This window comes from Lissotriton vulgaris, chromosome 5, assembly GCF_964263255.1.
Source record: "Lissotriton vulgaris chromosome 5, aLisVul1.2, whole genome shotgun sequence".
Classification (NCBI taxonomy): Eukaryota; Metazoa; Chordata; class Amphibia; order Caudata; family Salamandridae; genus Lissotriton; species Lissotriton vulgaris.
In genome coordinates, this window is record NC_141693.1 from 1,472,968,585 (window position 1) to 1,472,994,464 (window position 25,880).

Consider the following 25,880-nt stretch of genomic DNA (forward strand, 5'->3'; position numbering starts at 1 on the left):
CAGAGGACAAATGTTAGGTGTATATGTCAGATGTGTGGAGAGAGGAAATCCCTCCAGCTTCTAGGCTCTTTCTTGGTCTTGGAATACAATTGGAGTATGGGGGTCATATATGACACTCCATAAGCACTGAGCTTCTTTAAAGACTGACTTGGGAGATACCAGCAGCCTCTTAAAGGAGAGACAGCAATCACAAGTGCACTTGCCTAATAGTGATGCACAAGTCTAGCAGAATCTTTTTGTTAACAAACGGCTGCAGATGCACAACCATAGATGAACCTTCCTAGTAGAGAAACGTAACCTATGGTGGCAGAGCCTAGGCAGCTGCTACATTCTGCAATTCCCTTCCTGCTGCCATCTGCGTGGCATTCAGTCTAATCAAATTCAGGAAAGGCTTTAACCAGTTACCTTTTCCTCTTTTTATTTATCCTCACTAACGCAAAGTAGGGCCAGACTGGGTTCAGAAACCAGCCCTGGTAGATTACTGCTTGACCGGCCCTAGGAGGGGGCGGGGGGTGCTAACAAGGAGCATCCCTCCTGTTTTTGTTACGGGGCGATATTGCGACACAAAACCGGCCCCCACCCCTCCGGGGAAATGCCGGGTGCCCGCTACGGCCAGTCCTTCCCTGACACCAAGAATTGTTGCGCAGCTGTGCTCGATAATTAAACACAACAAAATATTAAGCTTCCTTTAAATTTGATGTGCAGTTAGAGCTACATTTGCATTGTGGTGATAAACTGGCCCTCTCCATTGGCTTCTAGGAACAGTTACTGCTGCACATTTCTTATCATGCAGGGCCAGCACTGGGTGCTGACTTCGGGTGGGGGCGCCCCGTCTCCAAGTATATTATGGTTTAAAAGCACCTGCTGCCATGTTTCTTGCCTCCAGCATTTTCCAGGCAACAATACAAATGTCAAGATAACTCCGGTAATTAATGTCCTTCCTGGACAGAGAAAGGAGCTTTGTTCAGTGGAAGCTGTGACTCATCGTAAGTGTAGGTCACAAAGTGCATATAATGTAAATAGGTCAGTTGGTTACTGCTTTTGTCAGAGGGATCCTTTTATTACTTGCAGTTTATAAGTTAAAATCCTAATATAGAGCAGTGACCTACTAACTGCCATCAAATGTCACAAAATGCTTAATTTAGTAGAAATCGATTCTTATTAGTAAAGACAACACTCAACCGTTTTTAAATTCTGAGTTTATGCTTCTCCAGACGAAGGATTTTTAAATTATACTGTCTGCCAGTATGGATGCATGTCACTCCTACACCTTGTAGTGCTCTGTCTTATGCAACATTTCCTATACACTGATTTACACACGTATGATTGATTGTCTCTATGTAATGTGTGTCTGATGTAAAGTGCTCTGACACTTTACACTGGTATGAGTAGTGCTGTAATACTAATTAAATGCATCTGAAAGAGAGTGGTTATGTGTTAGTGAGGGAATCCATGGCGCAAAGTTGGCTATGTTCCCTTGCACAACTACACTGAACATTCTTAGTAGCTGCAAACAGTTCACTTGCAGCTTTTCAGCTGCTCTTGCTTCCTTCCAGCTTCTTTTCTAGTCATAAGTAGTTACACTGCAGATTACTCTTTTGGTGAAAAGGATCCAAGCCATTCCAGAGTGATAACATCTGGCACGCTTGTGCCAAGGCCTAAGGAAACAGTTGCAAAGAGTGAAAGCAGGGAGAGGTAGAAGGTTCTATACCAGGATGGCCTTTTTTAATAACACATTTTATTGGGGTGCTTTCCTTAGTTTTCTAGTGACCAAAACAGCCAACAGCAGGAGCAAACTCCTTCAACACCGATGAACTGCTTCACTTTTTGCTGGTCCTAGAGTGGTAGTGAGTTGGAACAAATGACTTCTGCTCGAGTTACAAACAGGCACACCAGCACGCTGTTCCCATGAGGCACAGGGTCAGACTGATTTGCATATAGCCATGTCTGAACTGGGGTGGCAGGTGATGGATTAAACCCAGGTCTTTTGACTGGGTGTGAGTGTTTGATTAATTCAGATGCTCCGCCCATCACCACCCCTTTTGTACCGCTTTTGGCCGCCATAAGTGTGGCAGGGTATGCTCAGACGTGAGTCCCTTGCTCACTTTGCCACTGGATTCAAACAAGCCGGGCTGAAGACGTCTGGAGTGCCAGAAACCGTTCCTGGGAAGCTTGTTTCCGGTCCAGGGAAGACAGGGCTTGGCAGTTCGGGCTGGACTGTTCCCATGAGGCACAGGGTCAGACTGATTTGCATTTAGCCATGTCTGAACTGGGGTGGCAGAGTGGGCTAAAGAACGGTGATGGATTAAACCCTGGTCTTTTGACTGGGTGTGAGTGTTTGATGAATTCAGATGCTCCGCCCATCACCACCCCCTTTTGTACCGCTTTTGGCCGCCATAAGTGTGGCAGGGTATGCTCAGACGTGAGTTCCTTGCTCACTTTGCCACTGGATTCAAGCAAGCCGGGCTGAAGACGGCTGGAATGCCAGAAACCAGTCCTCGTAAGCTTGTTTCCAGTCCAGGGAAGACATGGCTTGGCAGTTCGGGCTGGACTGTTACCATGAGGCACAGGGTCAGACTGATTTGCATATAGCCATGTCTGAACTGGGGTGGCAGAGTGGGCTAAAGAACGGTGATGGATTAAACCCAGATCTTTTGACTGGGTGTGAGTGTTTGATTGATTCAGATGCTCCGTCCATCACCACCCCCTTTTGTACCACAAACAGGCACACCAGCACGCTGCTCCTATGGTGACAAACAGACACCGCAGCAGGCTTTCAGACGAACAGCACTTCCCTCTTCAGCTGATCATCAGAAAAGGGCACTGTCTCTCTTAGTAATGAATAAAGGAGTTGTTTCTAATAGTGACTGCTACAGATGCATTATTAGCAACATCTAGGACTAGCATGCGATGGGCAGAAGTTGTTTTTTCCCATATATTTCTGTTTCTGCATCCCTTGGCCCTATTGTCGAGTCTGACATCTTCCGGGTAGACTTGTGTGCATTTTGGTTGTCTATTCTAAAGCATGGAGGTTGCTCGTAAGTCTAATGTGAACCTATCATGGATCTAGGAAAGCACGAGTACTACGATGCTGAATCAAAAGTTATCCTTCACTCTGGTGAGATCTCACAGGAGCAAATGGGCCATACTAGCCACAAAGTCTCACTTCATCACCACATCTCCACCAGGTTCTTGTTCGGCCGCTCAACCAAGTGTATCAGTTGAGAAATGTTTAGAAAATTCCCAAAAAAGTGCTCTGGTGATTTGTTGCCGAATGAGATGCATGCTACATAAACCATATTCTTGGAACTGAGCATTTCAAAAAAGATGTGGACTGGATATGATTTCCGGCATAAATAATTTAACTTTTTTTGTCGGAGATTTTCACATACTTTTACAAAGATTGTATACCTTGAAATAAAGTTGTTTATCTGATTCGATGAATGAAATTAAATAAATGAATCCCGTAATACTTCAAAGGCCTTCTTGAGCTGTTGTCTGTGGTTTGACGTTCGTTGTGCGCTGCCCAGCAGTTTCTCTTCAAGGTGCAATGTCCTGGACCTTATCTTGAATGTCAAGAGGTTGTGACCAAGATCAGAAGGCAAATCTTCTTCAGCAATATACTTGATCACGCCCACTTGATTGACCACAGTCTCCCTGATGACGGGTGTCAGCGAACATACCCAAAGCAGAGCTAGTCACTACTCTCTTCCTCGCCTCCGTCAATTTCTAGGTCTGAGTGTACAGGAGCGGCTTCGCGCGTCCTCTTTTTTTATCATCAGGGTCACCGTATACTTAGAGTTGGTAGCAATGTAGAGGTGTGTGTCACACGAAGGTCATAGTTAGGAAGCTCTGTGAGCCACATTCAGCCCTTCATTCTTCTGAGGCCAATACCAGCAGTGTCCGTTGGTTGTGTAACAGCAACTTCTGGAATTTAGGTCACTACCGAAGAGCCAATGGCGATGTAAACCTACAACTCATTCTTAGTGTTGATTATACGTCACATAAGCCTGCCTGGTGGTGTAATTCCATCAGTTTCTTTCCTTAGTCCAGTGCCCAGAGGGTGGTTTCCACCTGACCACACTGTAGAGGAGGAACTACCACAATGGTTGTCATACTTCGCAGAGAAGCTGCGCTGGCCACACACTCGCAACCTGTGTTGTCTCTGATGCCTCATCAGCAGTGTTAAGACACATCATGGCGGCATATAAGGGATCGCATGCATAGCGGTTGCTGGCATTCTATGTCAGTTGACACATCGATTGCTTCAGTAGCAACCGCTGTCACCTGAGACCTGCCCACGTCACACAAATTTCATACCTAGAAACGAAACATTTACAAGTACAAAAATCAACACCGACATGCATTGTGGGCCATGCACCTCAACTCGGTCCCTGTCCTGCTGATAACAAAACCAACTGACGCTTCGACAAATGCCCTTTCCCTGAAACAGCCTACTGGATTCCAATTGGTTGCTCAAGACAACCAATCAGAAGTTCCAAATACATGAGCTTTTGAGCCACCACACAGTGGGTCCTCGAATGACACAGACGAGATTGCATACCCTGCCTACATTTTGAAGTGGTTAACAAGGGAGATGGAAACGAACTTCTCAATAGCCTCTTCATATTCTAAACCACTGCATCAGTCTGCACTTGGGAACCTGCCCACCTGAGACATTAAACAGAACAACTCTTTGAGGACCACTGTTCAAAGATGCTGAGCATACATGCTATTCTATCCTCCCAGGAAAGCTCTCTTAAAACAACTGATGTGCATAGAGTCTCGTCTCAGCAACGAAGAACCTACAGTGCCCTCCGCTATATCTAACTGACCTCGCTAATGTTTCTACTCAAAGAAGGAATCTAACCAGCCCTGAGAGTGTACATGACCAAGGGGAAGCCCACTCCCAGAAAGGTAGCAAGTCCGAGCAGCCGGTGACCCAAACAGTGTGCTGTACCATCAACAAATATGTTCACAACAAGGACTTTTACTGACAGATCTTCAAAAGGTGGATGCCCAGAGCACACGTGAGGATTGAACCTACCATCACTTGAGGGTCTGAGGGGGAAGCAACTTCCCTACCCACATGGGCTAGCACAGGTGCCGCACAGGGAAGGGGCTGCAGGAGGGGGACTCCCAGTTCGGTTAGAATCATCTATAAATAAAGGAAAGGCAGAGCTGAATACAGAACAGGTTGGCACATGGTGCCTTTTTCCCCAGCAGTCTGACCCTGGGCATCCATCCATATGTATCTGATTTTTCTGGGTTTTCATGAGTGTGCAAGGGGACAGATGAAACTGCAGAGAAAAGATGAGGGAGAGTAGGGGTGGGGCTTATCTACCTCATCTAGGATTTCACTTCCCAGACAGCGCCAATTTAATCCGTGAGGTCTAGCTGATTGCGTGGGCAGTAGGAGGTGACAGAGCAGAGGACTGGCCAGAGGTGCCAGTGTCTGGCCAAGCCCACAAAGTGCACTGTTTCCTGCGCATGCGTCTTCAAGTTTTCGTGGTGAGGCAAGTCCATGGTGAGGGCTACACAAACTGCTCAGCAGCAGAGAGCCGACACCATTGCCCAATTCCCAAGAAGATCAGCACCGCAGTGTGTACATTCGTGAGGCCGCAACAGTCTTTCTTTCCTTGCAGTCATTTTGTTCTTCCTGGTATTCAGAAAAGGCAAAGGACTTAAAATATGCTCTGCCGCCTGTTCTTCCCTCGTGCTGTCAGAGAAAAAGAATAGAGAAGGTTTATCATTGATCCACAAGACACAACTCAATCCAGACTCCAACTGACCTACGGACAAACTGAGAGAGAACCAGGCTGACTGGCATATCTAAAATGTTGTGGGCAATAAAACACACATTCATTTGCCTTTTTAAATCCTACAGCAGGTGTTTTTCAAACAGTAAATAAAAAGGCTACCATGCAGGAACAACAGTATGCAATAACATTATTCCCTCTAAGCCATACTTGCTTGCAATGCAATATTTATGTCACTGGTAAAGCGTCACATAAAATGAAACTTTTTTATTTTTAATTACCCCCACTGATATTTTATTTATTCTCACTTTCTCATCCAGAAGCACAATATACCTTTCATGTCCGGCTCTCTTGGGTACTTGAACCATTTCTTAAACCATTCTTCTCTATCCATTTCTAAATAACTTTGCATATTTCTTTCTTTGCCTGTTCTTAATATTCTGCCTTATTCAACCACGTTGTTGAGATGCTACTACTGTATTCTGCCCTCTATCTCTATTGCTCACTCAGCCCAATCAACTCTTTGGCGCATGAAGACAGGAGTGGGCTGAGAAAAAGGTTCAGTTTATTGCATGTTACCAAAAACACAATGCATTGTCTTTTTTTTTTACCAACCATCACAAATTCATAGTTTAGTCCATTTGGTATTAATCGTTGGACTCAAGATTACAAGTACCAGACTACATTATTTTGTCAAATAAATGTCACGGAATGGACTACTGAGGCCTAGGCGGCATGGAATAACCAGTTAACTCTAGCTGTGCTGTGTTGGAGCCAATAGGCATTTTATCATGAAGCTGCAGTGTGCTAGTTCTTGTGACAGCAGTTTAGATTCTTGGATCTTCTGTTAAGCCTTTCACATTACAAAGAGTGTGGTATGCGTCCCAACATGAGTAAGATTTTTGTGTCCTAAACAGCTGGAATGGGTGAAGTTGGCCAACTATGACAAAAAGTCAGTTTTTAGCTTACAGACAAAGAGGAGTGGCTTATGCTACACAAGGCCAAGCAAAATGAAGACAGCTGAAACTCCATTTGCCAGACCTGTTGAAAAAAACTCGTTTGCTAGGTTCCATGAATAACAGTGTAAGATTTTGGTAAAGAATAATCACCCTAGTCCGCACATACTGTTCAACGCCTGAATGACAACAATGTGAAAAGATAAAGGGTTGGGTTCAGCTTTGTTCCACTAGTCTAGTCTATCGGGGACGCAGTGTTAGCTGCTGTAAAGGGTCTAGAAAGCCTATGACCCATTAGCTCGAACATTTGAAAAGGGGGGGCCCTCGGCCCCCCGCTCGCAAGGCGGTGCGGCGACCCCCTCTCCCCTTGCCTTCCAGTGGTGGGGCGTGACCTCCCGGCGTCCAGTGATGACGCAGGGGGTGCGCGCCGCACCACTCGTTGGCTGGCACCCGACCCCTGACCCGGAAGGCATAGTGCAGACTTCCGGGGCAGGGGTCGGGCTGCTGAGGGGCGGGGGAGGGCACGGCCCGCCCCTCTCTGTGACCCCGGGAATAAAGAAGGGGGGAGCGCTCAGGTGGCCCCTTGTTGCCCGGACGCTCCCCCACACTGGTCGTGCCCCACGCTCTGGGCTTCCTAATTTTCTTTCCTGTATTTTTCAGGTGGCTGTCGGCGGTTAAGCGGCGAAGGGAGGTGCCGAGTCTTAGGAGGCGGCGGCACCTTGACTCAAAACGTTTTAATGTTTTTACTCTTTTGCTGCAGGTCGGCGCCGAAGTGAGGACTGCTGGGGGAGCCGCTTCTGTTTCAGGCAGGCACGGAGGAACCAGCCGTCTCACACCGCCACAGGACAGGAGGCAGAGCACCTGAACGCGGGCTGATCGGACAGTGCTCGGGGGCCTTAGACGAAGATTGCCTGGTAGGGTGTGTGGGAGCGTGACATTGGAAGCGGGCAGCCTGAGCGTGGACCGTACGTTGCGGAGCACTCAACCAGGTAAGCGTCGTTCGGGGGGCACGACCAGTGTGGGGGAGCGTCCAGGCAACAAGGGGCAACCTGAGCGCTCCCCCCTCCTTTATTCCCGGGGGAGCGGGGAGGGGGCGGCCCGCCCCCTCCCCCCGCCCCTCAGCAGTCCGCCCCCCTGCCCCGGAAGTCTGCACAATGCCTTCCGGGTCAGGGGTCGGGTGCCAGCCAACCAGTGGTGCGGCGCGCACCCCCGCGTCATCTCTGGACGCCGGGAGGTCACGCCCCACCACTGGAAGGCAAGGGGAGAGGGGTCGCCGCACCGCCATGCGGGCAGGGGGGCCGAGGGCCCCCCTTTTCACATGGTCAGTGACAGCTACCGCCCCCTCCCTGTGGACCCACATCAACCCAGAACACATTGACACGAAACATAATTGTCTTTGGAAGGCGGGGGATCACAAGACCCCCCCGGCCGTATTCATTAAGATACAAAATAATAAAATTGTTAAACAAAAAGATACAAATTTAGCATTTAGCGGTATTATAAAAAGGCTTGCTGCATTGTGCTTCAAAAAAAGGCATAACAAATACCATGATCCTCCTACGCTAGCAGTACTTAGGTCTGGCCTTTCTTGTCAAACTATTGTTTTTGCACCACGTAAATATTGTAAAAAATATGCATATATAGAAGGGTTTCTGGTCAGTGGGCTCCTTAAACTTGTCTGTTAAATTATCATTCACATTTTGCGTCCACCTATCGCTTCATATATCATGAGCAATGAGTCAGCCCACTTTACCTATTGGCTCTATTCAGTTTGAGTGACTGCACAAAACCTTTGCATATCATCTATTTGTACATAAAAAGTTACTTTCTTTTCAACTGCAAAGCTGGTTAGAATTGTTCTTCTTAGTTTTATTTATTGTTTATAGTAACTTTAAAAGCTAGATATTTACGTTGCCTTCACTTCCTCATACAGTGTTTAAGTGACATTTTAAGAGTGGATCTGCCAGCAGTTTGAAAGCTTGGTTATTTGATGTCTCCTTCACAAATGATAATAATAAAGTACATTGCAGAACTGAAAGAAATCACTAGTAAAAAGCAGCATTGGTTAATACTTTTTAAAATAAAACATTTTTATTGAACACATAGGGCCCCATTACGATGTTGGGCAGATTGCCTCCGCCAGGCTGGCGGTAGCCACCCCCGGCCTGGCGGAGACAATCCGCCCGACATCCATTCCCGAATTCCCCCCGCCCTATTAGTATGGCGGGGGGACCGCGGCGGACGGAAAGATCGTCCGCCGCTTTTCCACCCCGGTCTCCTTGCGGCCGGGGCGGAAAATGTTTAATATGGTGGCGGTGTCTCATAGACACCGCCAGCCACATTAGTATGGGCTGTCAGTCATGCCTTTCCGTGGCGGCAATGCTGCCACGGAAAGGCATGCGGTCTTCTCTCTGGGGGCCCCCTGCGGGCCACCAGAGTGAAGGAGGAGGGGTGGGGGCTGCACACGGGGGGTACCTGTGGTACCCCACCACATTTGCATAAACAAAGTGGCAGGCACCGCGCGGTGCCTGCCTCTTTGTTTATGCAAATTCTGAAATGCATTTCTAGCATTGTGGCGGACGGTGCATGCTAGAAATGCAGGATGTGCCCGCCACTGTGGCGGGCACATCCTAATGCCCCCCAAGGGACCCCCTCCCTTATGGCGGGTGGTCCCAATCCCCGCTAGGATGACGGGCGGACTTTCCTAATGAGGCCCATAGTAACTAAAGATAGACCACAGATAGACTATGTGGTTATTGTAAGAAAAGCCAAGCCTTCTGTCATTTCCAAAATGAAAGATGAATTATATTTTGCCTAAGAGCTAGAGGAAGCGTATTCCAAAATAATGGTTCCATAAAAGAGAAGTGTCTACCTTCTTGTCTGGTAAGCTGTATTTAGGTACCACTGCTAAACATTTATCTGATCAGTGGAGGAACAAGTTGGGAGAGTATTTTTGAATTTTGCAACCAAGACAATTTAGACAGGAATTATACTAATCTTTATGGGTGAGATATAGGTTTGTGGACAAGAATCTAAAGGATAACCAGATTGTGTTTCCTTAAGACTCTTTCAGCTTGGGTTCTGGTTAGCAGATAAAAATCACTGATGATCTCCTTATCGTTCTCCGAGACATTATCTTTGTACTCATCATTTTGCATATTCTCTTTTCACTGGGGGAAGGAACCATGTATTGGTTAAATGTTGCCCTAAAAAACAGTGAGTTCAATAAATTAGGCTGTGAGACATGAGGAATGTTTTTCGGATTTAGTATTAGCTAACTTACTCACAATGGAAAAGACCTTACGAGTAAGATTTCTCTAGTTTAAGATAGCATGGCTGAGTTAATCTGCAACGTATACTATTGCATGGCCCCTTTTTAGCTATTTTTGTCCTCATTCTTATAATATAGTGTCTATTTTCATTCAACTTTTTTACATAGTATTTTCCGAATTTCCCAAGGATAGATGATTACACTCACTGTATAATCAGAGCTCACCCTTGGGTAGCTTGGCACTAAGAAGTCAGGCTTATCACAGAGGCAATGTGTAAAACGTTGGCACAGCACTCACAATAAATACACTGAGCGTCACAAAAGAGACTTCACTCGTGGAGTTTGTAATAACATTTGTATTTAACACACACATTAATTAACAGAACATGAACATCATGTATTTCTGGGCATAAATCATGTTTGGAAATATCACTTACAGTGCAAGGCCCAACCATATTAAAATTACATCAGTAGTATGCACACTTAGGAAAGATCCCACTTTAACCCTCAGCAGTCTTATGCGATGGAAACATTGCCAGAACAAGGCCCACCCTGGCAATTATTACAATTCAATACCACACAGTTATAGTGCGCACCCGGATCACAACAAAATCAAAAATGTGTACGCAGCTAATTACGACACTTTTAAACAGCACCATGGGCCAAGGCCGCATGGGTAATAACCAATGTTAAATGGAGTATTCTTTTAGCAAGAAATCAACATGTAAAGCAACACCGCCGGGCGTTGTGATTAAAAACAGACAGTCTCCATGCAGTCACTCCAACACACTCACTCAGCACCGATACGCGGTGCCATGGAGCTCAGCCAGGTCCTTGTGGAGCGACTCGCCCACTCACGCACCCAGCACCGTAATGTGGTGCAACTGACATCCGGCAGGTCAGTTGATAATACGCATGTGGACCCCATGGCCCAAGGCGCTCCCACCTTTCAGCTAACCTCGACTACCCTACACCCATGGGTTGGAGATAAACAACCCTCCCCCTGATACTAGGCAATTGTGGCCAGAGTCACACTTAGTTAGGCTCCTAGGGAAGGAGGTGGGGGTAGGTAGCAGGGCTAAATAGGCAGCAGTTGACAATCGGGGGGTTTGGTCACCACTCAGAAAGTTTACCCATGGTATGCGGAGCAGAAGCGGGCTAAGGGCGATAGTCGTTTAATCAAAGGGTTCCACAATGGATATGTCTCCCCTCTATTTTGTATCTGATGATTATTTGTGGTGTAACTACTGTAAAGCGCTCGGATACCCTGGGGTCTGGCCAGCGCTATAGAAAACTTCTTAAATAATATAAATAAACAATTGGCCTTCCGGCACCAGCTCAGTTCTGCCAAGCATGAGGGGTTCACACAATTTCTTGACCGGCTATCGATTGCTCAAGACTACCCCCTTCCCTCTCGGACCCTACACCCACAACCTGCGAAGTCCCCAGGGCACCTCCCTCAGCCCAACGCTCTTCAACGTCTACCTGGCTCCGCTCGCACCCATTGTCTGAACCTACAGACTCAATAATGTGCCGTACGCAGATGACTCCCAACTCATCCTCTCCCTATCCAATGAACCCAACACCGCCAGACACAATTTCGACAAGTCATGGAAGCCGTCGCCAAATGGATGAAAAACAGTTGCCTGCAACTAAACCCAACAAAATAGAAGTACTCATCATGGGCCCAAACCCCGACGACTGGAGCGACACCTGTTGGCCCCCCGCCCTCGGAAACCCGCAAACCCCCACGGGCCATGCACGCAACCTGGGAATCATCCTGGACTTCGAGCTCAAAATGGACTGCCAGAGCAATTCCGTCTCGCCGTCCTACTTCCACACCCTCCACCTCCTACGTAGGACGTTCAAATGGATCCCCCTCAAACACAGAAAGACCATCACTCACACCCTGGTCACTAGCAGACTAGACTACGGCAATGCACTCTACGCCGGTGTAAACAAAAACCTCACCCACAAGCTACAGAACATCCCGAACTCCGCCACAAGACTGGTCCTCAACCTGCCAAAACACTGCCACATCTCCCAGCACCTGCGCACACTCCACTGTCTCCCCATCGAGGCGAGAATCACCTTCAAGATACTCACTCACGGACACAAGGCCCTCCATGGCACCGGACCAGCATACCTGAACAGCCAACTCAAATTCCACGCACCCCAAAGGACCCTACGATAAGCCCAGCTCTCCTATGCTGTGGTCCCCCGCACTAGAAAGACCAGATCAGGAGGTCGCTCCTTCTCCTTCCTCGCGGTCAAAGCCTGGAACACCATGCTGTTCCACCTCAGACAGACAACATCGCTCCCCATCTTTGCAAGAAACCAACAAATCTGGCTCTTCGACAGACCCCCTCCTTGATGGAATGGATCCTGCAGCCCCTAACCCCAGCACTTAGCCCTTAGGTGTGAGTAGTCGCACTTAACAAACTCCTGTTTGATTGATTGATTGATTGATTGATTGCTCTCTGAAGTGTTCCTTAGCCCAGTTAATTACTCTCACCACTGAGGCCTGATCCAGGCAATACTACCTGGCACCACAAAGTCATTGGGGGTGGGTGAGGAGAGGGCAGTTGGTCTGCCGCAGTTAGGGCAAAAAAAGGAATGATTGATGAATGGGGGGTGAAGCAGGGTAGCCTCTCGGAAGGAGGAGGCACACCGTCAGATACATGTCAATCAAAGTAGCACCCAGGCAGTCTAGGCACAATAGAACACAAATCTGCTCCTCCGCACATCCCTGAAAATGTGGCACAACATCTGGTGTCTGTTGATCTGATTCACATCAGAGAGTTCCAATCACACACAACAAAGGGTTGCAAATTTCGTACCTCCCTGAAAATGAGGCAGAACGTCTGGTGTGCGCTGATCCGAGTCACACCAGACACTACATACAATGAAGAGTTTCAAATTCCATACCTCCCTAGAAATGAGGCACAACATCTGGTGCACATTGATGCAAGTCTCACCAGACAATAACGGTTACACACAGTGGCACAAGTTCAACAGTGTTGCACAAGGTAGAATGAGGCACTACTATGGGTACACCTTGCCTCCCAGGAACCTGTGATTAGAACATCGTACACAATGAGCATGCAGTTGGCGTGTCACACAAGAGAGATGTGGCCCGATCGATGTAGCGGGCGATGCTGTATACCACAACTGGGGAATCCGCTCACCACTAACAAGACGCTTATGTGTTTTGAGGCCCCGTGATGCAGGAGCCACAGTCCTTAGATTCAGGCAGTGCTTACAGGGATTGGCACAAGGCAATCCAGTCTTCCACGCTCACGCTGCACTACCAGTTGGGATTCAGCAGATGATGTGGGCACTTAAGAGGGAACCGTTCTCCAGGTGTCACACGTAAATGGCCTGGGCCCCTCGCGGGGTCTTTGATTTCCCTGAGACCTCCACAAGAGAATAGGGGCAAGACATCAAGCTTTTGGCGAGCACACTTCAGGGTGCCACACAGCAGTAGTTAGTCAGACAAGGCCAGTCACCATTCAGGAAGTATGCACGGTCCCTTCCAATGGCAATAATCCTCTTTGTGCACAACAGATTCCTCTGGCAGTTTGCACCATGCAGTTCCAGGATGTCCGGACCCACGTATCTCTCCTCTGCAGAAGTATGGTGCCAGTAGTTATACTGTAGTGTTTTTGAAGTTGTGGGTGGTTTAGAGGGGTTCACTTTGAACCATAGATGTCTCACATAAATGTCAGTCCTGTCTGCCATGAGGTTATGGAACTCAGATCTTAATCTTTAGTAGGGCCATGCTCTGGCTTCCCAGGCGCGAAGTGTAAAAATCTCTCCCTCCAATCTATCCAGCCAGGCCCTCAAATGGCAGAAATGTTTACGGCGGTCTCTGGGGAATTTACAGATGTGCTCCTCTGCCTCCAGCATGGACTGGAGTCAAACTAAAAGGCACACAAATGAGTTTAGCGCAGAGAAATGCCCGCTTTCCAGGAGTGGCATTCCTAAGCTTTTAATGATGAACCCACCTTTACCACAAGGGAGGATTTGTCATTGTGAATCCAAAGACAGTAAACAACATGAGGCTGCTCCACTGCAAACCACTCTTGCAGCCTAAAGTAATTTCAACCATCCCCCCATGTTAACCTATGGGAAGAGCAAACCTCAAAAGGTAGTGAAAACACACATGGATATTCTTCACTACCTAGGCAGGGAACACACATGTGTACCTGCCCTGCCTTTTCACCTACCACTTGGTTTACCCCTAATACTTTCCCCAGGGGTGCTCTAGTGGTAGTGAAAGGTCTTCTCAGGATAGGCCAGTGGTTTAGAAAGGCCAACCTGAGCGTAAGTGCAAATGCGCACACACAGACATGCAAGCTTGACACACATTACAAAACATCATGGGTGCAGGTGCGCACACACAGGCCTGAAATGGCAGGCTTGTGATGTGTTTTAAAAACATCATACGTGCAAGAGAAGGGAGAGGTGTGGGGCCGCGGTCAGAGCGGCTGACTCAGGCAGCGTGAACCCCGGCTGCAGCTCAGCATCATGTAACTCTGGGCAATAGCTCACTTACTCTCCCTAACGGCCCCCATAGTCTTGAAACCCTTGAGGGGTGGTATGTTCGTGCTTTACAAATACAAAATTATTATTATACGTGCGAGCATACAGGCCTGCAATGGCAGGCATGAGACATGTATAGAAACATCAGGTAAGCACCACTTCCTAACGTATGTAGGAAGGATACACACACTTTCATACTGCATTTACAGAGGGAAAGTGCCCAGAGCCCTAAGGCACAAGCAGAGAATCAGCAAAACCCTAGTGGTGGGAATAGCCAACCTCCTAGATATGGACAACCCACAAGGGGGTATATTCACTACTTGGGCATAGAACACCCATGTTTACCTGCCCTGCCTTTCGCCTACCATTTGCTCTGCTCCTCTGGGCTTGCTCTAGGGATGCTCTAGTGGTAGTGGAAGGCCCAACCAGAGTTGGCTAGTGAGTGAGAAATGACAAAATGAGCATAAGCGCACCCACAGGCCTGCAGTGGTAGGCCTGATACATGTTTGAAATCCTATTCTGGTGGGTGGCACAATAAGCGTTGCATCCCCCTATTACCCAGTGCAGTATCTGCCAAGGGTATATGGTGTACCTTTTCATAAGGCACTCACAGGTACAACACCTAAACCATTGAAGTAAAAAGTATTTTTTGGGGGGGTGGGGGGGTAAACATCATAAGAAGTGCCATGTTCAACAGCTTGTCAACCACTCTCTGCATTCTATCTTTTAGACAGCCTGCTAGAAAAGTATTCTTCTAAGAGGTAATGGAGGTAGCTGACACACTGCCGGGAGAAGTAAACAGGTCTTCCAGTCCCAGTCTTAGGTGGATATTATAAATGTACCTTATCCATGGGATAGTTAGACATCTGTCAAGTTTCGGGCAGTCAGCCAACACTGCCCTATTAAAAAAGGTCTGGCTCTTTGAACAAATTCTAAGCCACAGGAGGAGTGGTTGCATTTTAATAAAATCATTAATAAACTCAATCCCAACCTCTTAAAGGCATATGAAGGCACTAGTACTTCCAGGGACAGATAATAGCCTTTGAATAAAAACGTTCTGAATTGTTTTCAAACCCTCCTGATCACTAATGCCGCCCTACAGCCCACCACCATAGGAGGCAACAGCACAGTCTCTGACTTTGTAAATGGCTGTGAGTTCCTAAATGGGCTTCTGACGTAGACTTCGGGCACAGTTAAAGACAGCCTCAACAGCTCTCAAAAAGGCAGCCGTTCTTCTGGACTTCAGGGGACCCCACATTAGATGCCTGTCAAAAGGAATTATTAAAAAGGAGAACAAGGGGACATTACTGACCTTGGTGCTCTCGATTACAAAGACAGTGCTATCCTTTTTCCTTGTACCAAAGATCATTGCCTGCATCTTAGCCTGGTTGACCCTTAGATCTAAGCTGGTCGTGAACTGACAGAAATGGTTCAGCAAGTGTTTGCAATCCTAGCTGATGAAACAGTATCGTCAGTATAGATTAATGTAGGAATGCAGCAATCGCCTATGCAGGGACAGTCTGCCCTCTGCTTTAATAGCTGTTCCTCGAGGAGATTTACAAACAGTGAGAAGAGGAACCCCTAGCTAGACTAAAGGCTGTTGTTGTCACCCCTCCTGGGCCATATCTCAACACCGGCAGTGGCTTCATTGTGAAGCTATCCAAGGAAATTAGCAATGTACTGATCGACCCCCATGTCTGACATGATGCTCCACAATTTGGACCTGTTAACAGAGTCAAAAGCGGAGCTCAGGTCAATAAATGCCTGAAACAGCTTACCCTTCTTGGCCAGAATGTATTATTTACTTACTAAGAAGAACTGCGCCACTGTACCTAGGCCTGAAGCCAAATTGAACCTCTGAAAGAATGTTATGCTCACTTGGCCATATCTGGAGGCGGTCCAGTAGAATTCATTCCATGATCTAAGTTGGAGGTCAAATTGATTGCTATTGTTATTCAAATGTATAAGGCGCACAGTTACCCAGAGGTTTCCCAGAGCACCTGACACAAACAGAGAAGAAGGGAACTATTGATTAAATAACCAAGTTTTTCAACATTTACAAAAGTTTGCAAAAATGGTTTTATTATGAAGTGACAAAGAGAGAGAATTCACAAAGAGGGACCCAGGCAAGAAAAGAACCGGCCACCCATTCCCGAAAGTCTGGTCCTAGGGACTGATAATTTAGCTTGTGTGGAAGAGCTGAGAAGGTGTGGTGGAAGGTACGAGTGGACTAAAGCATTCAGGTACTGAGGTGCCATGCCAGTTTTGATTTTGTACATATAACTAAGGGCTTTGAATTTAATGCGGTTCTCTACCCTGAGCCAATGAAGGTCACGAAGAGAGCTAGAGATAGAAGCCATTCTGTGAACCTGGCAGAGCAACCTAGCAGCCGTGTTCTGTACAACCTGAAGTTTACGTGTCACATCCTTGTTGGCTCCTAAATACAGGACGTTGCCATAGTCCAGCCTCAAGGTGACAAGATCCAGGACCACAGTCCTTTGGGTGGGACCAGTCAGCATCCCCACAAAAATGTTTTGAGCCATTTAAGGACTGTGAAGCAGGTTCAAGTAACTTTGACTTCTTGTTGCTTCATTGATAGCTGGTCATCAATGATAAGACCTACATTTCGAACCTGGTGCACATGTTGGGGTAACACACCCATATCAGAAGGCCAGTGTTGGGAGCCCCAGATATCTTTGTTCTTCCCCAGAATCAGCACCTCCATCTTTTCCCAGGTAAGTTTAAGCAAGTTGGATTGCATCCAACCTGCAATATTCTTCAGCCCCGACTGAAGAGAAGATGGCTTAGACGCCCCTTCAGTGGAGAGGGAGAAGATTATCTGGGTGTGATCATTGATCACTGAAATGGGGTGGTAACATTGCAGTTTGTCTGTTGAGCCCTTTTTAAAGATGGAAATAATTTAGGCATGGGAACAACTCTTGGGCAGCTCAATAGCTAGGGCAACTTTAGGAACGTTGGTCAGGAGTGGGGCACACAGTGGAGTATTGGCTTTAAACATGTTGGAAGGGATCCTTTCTGGACCAGGTGCTCACCCAACAGGGCATCTGTCTAGTGCCTGTAGAACTTTACTCAATTCAATTTCTCAGGGAGCAGGAAACATCGTCAGAGTCCGAGAGGGTTCAGGAGAACCTTAGAGCGACCAGTGTGGGATGATTGTGGTGTGGTCTGGTGAGGAAATATTCTCCATGTCAGGGTCAGCATGGAGCTTCATGAAATGGGTGACCCAAATATCAGAAGAAGTCACAGTTTCAATACCAGGGTATTTAACTTTCTCAAAATAATTGCCATTTACTGTTGCCCAACATGCTTTGCTGTCTCTTAGTCCCCTTGCTTGCAGTAGGGAGGAATAGTTTTTTTCTTAATAGCGTTCCTCCTCGCTCTAAGTGTGTTTTGATACAGGGTCCTACAACTTCGGTCCACATCCTGATCTGTAGGCATCTTCTTCAGAGCAGCTAATATCTGATTATGCATTGTGGCACAGATTGAGTCTAACCACTTAGTGGGTGGCCTACAACCTTATTTAATTGGGATCAGACACAAGCCATAAGCCACACCACAGATCCTGTCAAAGCTATTAGGAAGGTCAGTGCCACAGCCCTGTTTATTATTATTAAATAGGATTCCAAATAGGCAGGAGTTAAGAAGGTTGTTTTATCTATCTTTGACCAGCTCTTAGTCACCCCATGGTTCCTAGAGAATGATAAAAAGAGAGTTTGATTCACAACAGAAATGTTGGCGGAGGGAAGAATGCAGTGAGAGAGCCAGGAGTCTATGACCACTAAGTCCAGCACCCAATCCCTCAATGTCCATGGATAAAAAAAATCACTTGGCTCGCAGTGCCGCTCCCGACATAGGTGGGCATAGGGACCAATACTGGACTTAAGGAGTCATAGGAGAACATTAGATTCAATTTAGCCAGTAATATATTAAATTTGTCCCCCAGGGGGCAGGGAGCAAAGTGGGTAAAAGGGTACCCAGTGTTGTCCATCAGGCTAAAAACTTTGGCTGAGGAAACCTGGCACAGTCTCAAACTGAAATCCAACTGTAGTACCTGAGCAAAGCCCCCTTGTATGCTCTTGGTACAATTTCCAATACCCTTAATCAGTGAGACTGCTAAATCAGTCTTGGAGATATCAAAGACATTGTTATACATAGTTATTAATAACATTCTGGTTGTTTGGCACTGAAGCAAAATCCTCAGGTAGTACACAGAGTACCAAAAGAACCGTGTCACATGGGTGGGGAACGTGAGGGAGATGAAGGTATTAAGACCCCCCTTAGCCCTGCCCATCACACCTACTATGGCTGGTGTGAAGTAAATAGTATACTCATCCATAAAAACAGAGTCCGTGAGCCAGGACTCTTGCAGGCAAATGACCACATAGCGGTCAATACATTTGCGCCAGTCCTTCCTGTCCCACTTGCTTGCCAACCTAGCAACATTCCATGAGGCTAACAGTAATGACTGGGTTTTTGTCACATCCAGTGCCCCGGTTAGAAGTAGACCTATCATTGGCATCGGACCTACAGAAGTCTTTGGGGGGGACATCCTCCACTGGGAAATAGAAAGTGTCAATTGGGGGATCACTACGTCAGAGAGTCAGTCCAGTTGATCCAGATTTGAGATGGGGCCCTCCTGTTGAAGGTAGGGGCAGGATATCCAATCTGGAGTGCCTCATAATTGTTGTTGGTGGCCCAACAAAGTTTAGCTTGGTCAAAATGTCCTTAGCCACCCTTCTGTCTCTGAAATTGATAACAATGCAATCAGATTCGTCAGGTATGGGAGTGTGTCCAACCCATGGGACTCTGCTTGCAAGGTTAATTTGGCTATACAGTAACTCAGGGACTCCCAGCCTGCTATTGGTCCAGTGATCCACCTTGTTAATCAGTTGGTTGTGGTCTTCCGGCATACCATGGCTTAGAGGGGGACCATCTTCCAATGTAACCAAGAAGGGAGTCACCTGGGGATGGAGGTGCAATGTATGCACCCTAGGGGGTGGTAGGGCAGAGTGAGGCCAGCACTATCCCTACCGATGACCCGGAGCCGTGTGGGCTGTGCCTGCATCTTGCTTCTAACTCCTGGAGCATCCTGGGGGCCCAACCTGAGCATAACAGTAGGCCTGTCTTGGCTCAGACCTCCTTATCTTCCCAGAGGGTGTTAACCGGACTGTCTGGGGCCTTGGACAGCGCAGAAGGAGCCACACTAGTAGTACTGCTTATAGAACCAGGTAGCAATGTGCTTGCAGAACGATGCACCAGCAATTGTCCCCCAGGTTAGCCAATGCTGCCTCCACCTTCTTTAAGAGGATCAAAATTGGACCCAATGCACTTGTAAAAGAGGACATGACACTCCTACACACTTCCCCAGCTAAGCCAGCTAGAGTCACCTCCATATGGTTTACAGATAGAGGACTAGTTTATGAGTTTAAAACAAGGGCTGGGGTGATTGTTGCAGCTGAGGGCCCGGACCATTGTCTGTTGGACTTGCCCCCACCTTTAACCTTTTTCCTCTTGCCCCCTGAGCTTTTTGTCTTCCCTGTGTTGGCTGGACAAGGTAATAATTGATCCCTCCCAGGATGGTCACCAAGGTCCGAGACCACAGTGACATCCGTAACATTTGCATTCGGGGAGGTAATCATGGCAACATAGCTCATAGATAGCACGGGAGAGCCACAAATGGGGCAAAAATATTAGTCAGTGTATTGAGCTCAACAGGAACCTATAACTGCTTGGGTGCCAGCTCAGACAAGGATGACAGGCACAGGCTCCATTTGGCAAGATAAATTTCCTGCTGATGACCCCCAGAGCTCACTGTAGGAAGCCATCAAAGGTAGTGCCCGGCGTTGGTTTGAAGATGCTGAACCAGCATGAAGTACAACAACAAGTGATTGGTCAACAAAAGTCAGGGTACAAATAAATAGATATGAAAAAACGAAATGCTCAGTATCTATGGTGGCAGATGAAAGGGGGTGGCCCAGCCCAGCCTCCTCCAGGCGATGACAGACAAAGACAGGTTTGGTTTGACCCTGGTCTTGGCCCGGACATACGCTCAGGTGTGACATTTGTGAGTCCCACTCTGCGGGAGGAGGCCCGGGCTGAAAGGTGTTCTGGGTAGTCTCTGGCCAGCCTAGTCCAAGCAGCAGTCTGGGGGATAGAGTTCCACCCCAGCACCTCCGAAAGTCTGCCAATGAATTCAGGCAGGGAGCCGCTGAACTGGAGAGTGCACGCTGTGGTAAGCGGCCCACATTGAAAAGTGCTGTCAGGAGTCTCTGGCCCTGCCTCAAACACGCGGCAGTCTAGGGGATGGATTCCCACCCCTGTACCACCAAAAGTCTGCCAAAGAATGCAGGCAGGCAACTGCTGAATTGGATGGTCTCCCTGATTCTAAATAGTACCAGTGAACCAGGAGTTTTGCAGACAGGGTACTCTGCCTCATTTGGAGCTGGACAGGCTTTCATTGTGTCGATGGTGGAGACTGCTCCATCTCTGCTGCCGACATAAAGCTCTGACGTCTTGACAGAGCAAGGGCGGCTGGAGATTTGGCCATGTGTCCATCCAGTGGAAAGGGTCAGTAACAACTGCAAAATGCCCCCTCAACATATGTGAAAATCCCCATGGTGAGGGGGCGTGGTTATTTTTATTTTCCAAAACAAAATCTCACTTTTGTTTTGGAAAATTAAAAAAATATTATGTTTGCTGCATGGCTTCATTATGTTGACAGAGCTATCAGTCAAACTTACAATGCATTGACAGGAACCGCTGTGACCATTTCAAAACATCTCAAAACTTGGCAGGCGGGGACTAAGTCAGGGAGATGAGTACCTTTACTCCGTCGCCGTGATGGAGCAAAACCCAGTTCCCCACAATCAAAATCAAGCCCTTGGCAGGTGTCTATCTACATCAGAGCAGGCTATGGCAAAGCCTTCCTAAGCTGCGGATTGCCTGCCCTATTGTGCGATCCTCTCCAGCCTCGAGGGGGATCTTGCTACCTTCAGAATGCTTGAAGGCAGAAGACTTTGCCAAGTGGGCATCATGTTGTTTGACAAATTATTCTGCTTTTCCAAAGTAAACTCTGAAAGTGGGAGTTCATTTTTGAAAAAGAAAAAAAAAAACCTAATCCACGTGGAGTTTTCCTTGTTTGAGCTCTGTTCCTGTGACCAGCAAGAGTCACAAGGCATTCTCGGATAGGGAAATCTAGGGCTAGATGTATCAAGATACGTATTTGCGATTCCCTAATTGCGAATCACAAGAATTCGCAATTAGGGAATTGCAAAATACCATGTATGAAGGTGTATAGTAGACCTTTTGCGATTCCTACGGGGTTGCAAATGACCTATCTCATTAAGATTATTGAGGTAGGTCGCAATTTGCGACACCCTAGGAATCGCAAAAATCACGGGGATGGTGGCTTGCTGAGATCAGCAGACCACAATGTCTGTGATTGCTTTTAAATAAAGCAATCTTTTTTTGTAAAGCAGCCCGTTTCCCTTAAAGAAAAACAAGATGCTTTACAAAACAAAAATGAAAAGTAATATTTTTATTTTTAAGAGTAGGCAGTGATCCGTGGGACCACTGCCTGCTCTTAAAAATGGTTTTACAAACATTCACAAAGAGGAACGGGTCCCTTAGGGACCCCTTCCCATTTGCGAATGGGTTACCACCTACTTGATGTAGGTGGTAACATGCGAATGTTTCGCGACCGCAAATGCGGTCACAAAGCATTCATACATACCGATGCAATTCGGTATTAGGAAGGGACGCCCTAAACACGCCCCTTCCTAATACCGAATTGCAAACCCATTTTGCGATTCAGTAACAGGTTATCGAATGCAAAAATGTGAATGCGAATGCAAAAATGCTTGATACGGCTGCCCCCTAGTGTTTTTTATAGCGCATACAGTGACACTTAGGGCTGCTTATTAGTAATCAGTGCAGGCTGCACTTCGGAGAGAGAGCACGGGAATCCATTTGTGGAATATACCGAAGGAGTAAAGTACTGCTCAGAAGCGAGACCAAAGGGCTTGCTTGCCTCTGCGTTTCAGAGCGTGTGGTTTCCAAAACTGAGAAGCTGTAGTGAGGAAAAATTAAGCCCTCAGGAAGGCGGGAGCGACGCAGTCGGGCGCAATTGGGCCTGGAAAGACTGTGCACCCTGAACACTTTGGTGGATCTGCACTTCGTCTGGTGAAACGCTTCCTGTTTTTCTCTGAACCCAGTGGAATACCTGTCCTCCAAAGCCTACTCATTGAGCGTCCAAGTCTTGCCGAGGAGACGCGAGGAGCAGAACGGCTGTGAGCGGTTGTGATTTAGGACGCAGCGAGAAATGCTGCAAAACGCCAAACAGCTGCCGGAGCCGCTTAAGCAGCCACTGATGCAGCAAACAGTGAATCAAGCCCCCTACTTGGCCCCCTTTGATCAGAGGTGAGAGAGGTGAGCGACCGGACTTTTGTGTCGTGGGGGGGGGGGGGGGCAGCGAAAGACTGCAGCATCCTAGCTAAGGGTTGAGACTGCGTGTGTGCGAGTTGGCAGAGTCGGAGCGATCTGTGGCTTGTGGCTTCCTGGATGCCGGTTGCTGGGCGAGACTAAGCAACCCCCTCCCGCGGAGCCCGAAGATGCGGAACCTGGAGGCGAGCTTTGATGGGCGGGCGGTACAGCGTGCGTAGAGCCCGCACCAGTGAACGGAAAACAGAGAGCAGAGACCGCGGCCGTAGCCAGGGAGCCGCCGAAACGCCTTGGAGCCCCCGTGGAACCTCCGGGGGCACTGGACAGGCGACTGGAGACTGGAGTGTTATACCCGAGCGGTTTTGGAGCTGCTGGAACAGGCAGCCTGGTGAACTGTGGCGGTGAGCATCACGGGGGAGAGTGTTATTTATTTTGGAGCGTTATACCCGAGCGGGTTTGGAGCTGTTGGAACAGGCAGCCTGGTGAACTGTGGCAGTGAGCGTCGCAGGGGGAGAGTGTTATTTCTTGTGAGCTTCTGAGCCCCTGAGCCCCGAGGAGTGGCCCTGAGTAAGGGAGTAGAGGAGAACAGAGGCTGTGTGTATAGCCTGAGAACTGGTTGGAGAGGCTACCCAACTGAATGGTCTGTGCAGAGTGTTGACTGCCCCTTGATCTGCAAGGGGAGAGCTGGTGTTGTTGCTGGGGACGCCTTGTGACTGCGGACCTGCCTTGTGAGAATTGACAACTACTCGTGGCCCCCGCTGCGCGGGAGCCGCTCGCACTTTGGAGCGAGAGGAAGGGCTCTGCATTCTAACTTTTAAACTGACCCCCTGTTAGCCCGCGGGACTGCGAGGACCAGCGTGCTCAGCGGTGCTGATTTGCTTGAGCTGGTCCTCTTCCCGCCCCCACCTCCTATTACTTAACCAGTACATTGCACGCACACGCGGGACACGCGCGGGCAGGCGCCGGGCCAAGCCCGGGCCAAGTGAGGGCCCGTTCTAGCCCGTTACAGACCGAGCAAGATCGGACCGGGCCCTCCCTCTTGGCTCGTGGAATCCTGATCTGGAGCTTTGTAAGTTCATCTTTAACCTGACTGTGAGGACCTGCTCAAATCCAGCGGAATAATGGCGATAAGGGAAACGAGAAGTAAAGCTACGGCATCCTCTGCTCAGAGCTAATTCATTGGTGGTAAATGAACTAACTATTTTAGAAAAAAGACTCTCACAAGGCATTGAATGTGTTAGGAGATCATCTTTGGGTTTAATAGCTAATGCAAAAACCCCTGAAAGAAGCAAGGATTCTCACACTGCCCTCATACACAGCAATGACAAAACAATATCATCTGTTTTGCAAGACTTAAGGTCTAGACAATCCCTGCCCAATGATTCGCTGTCGGCTAGTCCTGAGGTCACTGCTGTTCAGATTACTAATGGACCATTGTCCAAAGGGGCCCAGTACATCAGCCCCCCACAATCACAAGGGGTGAGGGAAGGGGCTATCCCGAAGAGGAAACGTGGGTGGCAGAATAAGGGTGGGAAAAAGCTTAAATTAGATCTACGCTCCAACCCTACAGAGACTTCGAGTCACTTAGTGGACCAGGTCTGCCCCCCATTAGATAATGTCAACTGTAGTATACCCCCCAGACTCTGATGGCAGCACAACCTGCTGCTTTCAGGTTTGGGGAGGGGAACACACGAGGGGAGGAAAATTCTACCCAAAAGCTGAGTAACACCTTAAAATCTCTGTTGGATCCCCTGGTCGCCAGATTAGACTGCATTGAGTGCAGACTACAAGCATTATAAAAGTCCACCGGGGGCATTACGGACCTTTTACAAGGTATGGGGTCCAAACAGAGTATATGTGGAGTAAATGGGGGGGCTGTTCTGTCTTCTACCGCCCCTACTTTTCCAATTTCCCGCCCACTGAATCATTCTATCACTTCTATATCGGCCGTCTCCAGTCTACCAATCCCCTGCCCTCCAAATCCCCCTACTGCATCTAATCCCCCCACTGTAGCTAATGTTCTTTAATCCAAATTTCCTACACTGGCAGCTCCCCCGGTGTCGCATTCTTTGCCCCGACCTGCGCAAGATGAAAATCGAGCAAATATAAAAAAGGCAATTAACTTACCTCCCGAGGCTGCCCCTTACGTGGTGGTTTTAACTGGTGCCCCAGAGTTAAGAGACCCTGAAGTAGAAAGTTTTGCTTCCCTTAAAAAGAAGGTGATGAGCTGGCTGAATATCTATAGACCCCTTCCCCTGAACATTAAAAGTGAAATTTTGATGTTAAGTAGAGCCCCTTGGGTGGGATATTCCCCAAAGACAATCAAGGGGGATTGCATCCTGGTAAACTTCAGGAACCCAGTTATTGTTTCACAGATCTGCAATTGGTTAGGCAGCACGGGGGAGACAGTAATCCAGCCTCTCTCCCTGTCCTTCTTCTACCCTCCCGTAAATCCATCTCAGGAGCCAGGAACGGCTGAAGAGTGGATCAGGGTGGGCCGCAGAGGCTACATCAGAGGTCCTAGGCCTAATTTTTTTGTAATTCCTAGGCCTATTGTTATCTTCATAACAACAGGTACAGTTGCCTTGAACAGGTAGACTGACTTTGCAGGGAGGGTTGCCCCCAGGGTAGCCTTGGGGCCGTGCCCCCATAATCGGGGATAACTTGCGGGAATCCGACTCGCGCAGTGAAGTTCAGCAGGGGGATCCGGTGGTTGTTACTGATACATGGGGCATGCAGAAAGTAATTAAAAATTATGATCTAACAGGCCCCAGGGTAAATGATCCCCCTACGCAAGCTCAAGACAGCTCCCCTGGCCCATCTAAAATAAAAATAGTTTCCTGGAACGTGGCAGGACTTGGTAATAAACTGGCCTGTCCGGAGTGGGGC

General features: G+C 48.0%; 1 protein-coding gene across 1 annotated transcript in view; it reads right to left on the reverse strand.

Moving 5' to 3' along the window:
* Nucleotides 1–819: 819 nt before the first annotated feature.
* CDK18 (cyclin dependent kinase 18) overlaps nt 820–25,880 on the reverse strand; it is a 644,959-nt gene continuing 619,898 nt past the window's right edge. Inside the window, exons 16-17 of the mRNA XM_086923438.1 lie at nt 2,738–5,719; nt 820–1,900 (exon numbers count right to left, since the gene is read on the reverse strand). Coding sequence (XP_086779564.1) covers nt 5,685–5,719 — 35 coding nt within the window. The 3' untranslated portion in view covers nt 820–1,900; nt 2,738–5,684. The remainder of the gene's footprint in view (nt 1,901–2,737; nt 5,720–25,880) is intronic.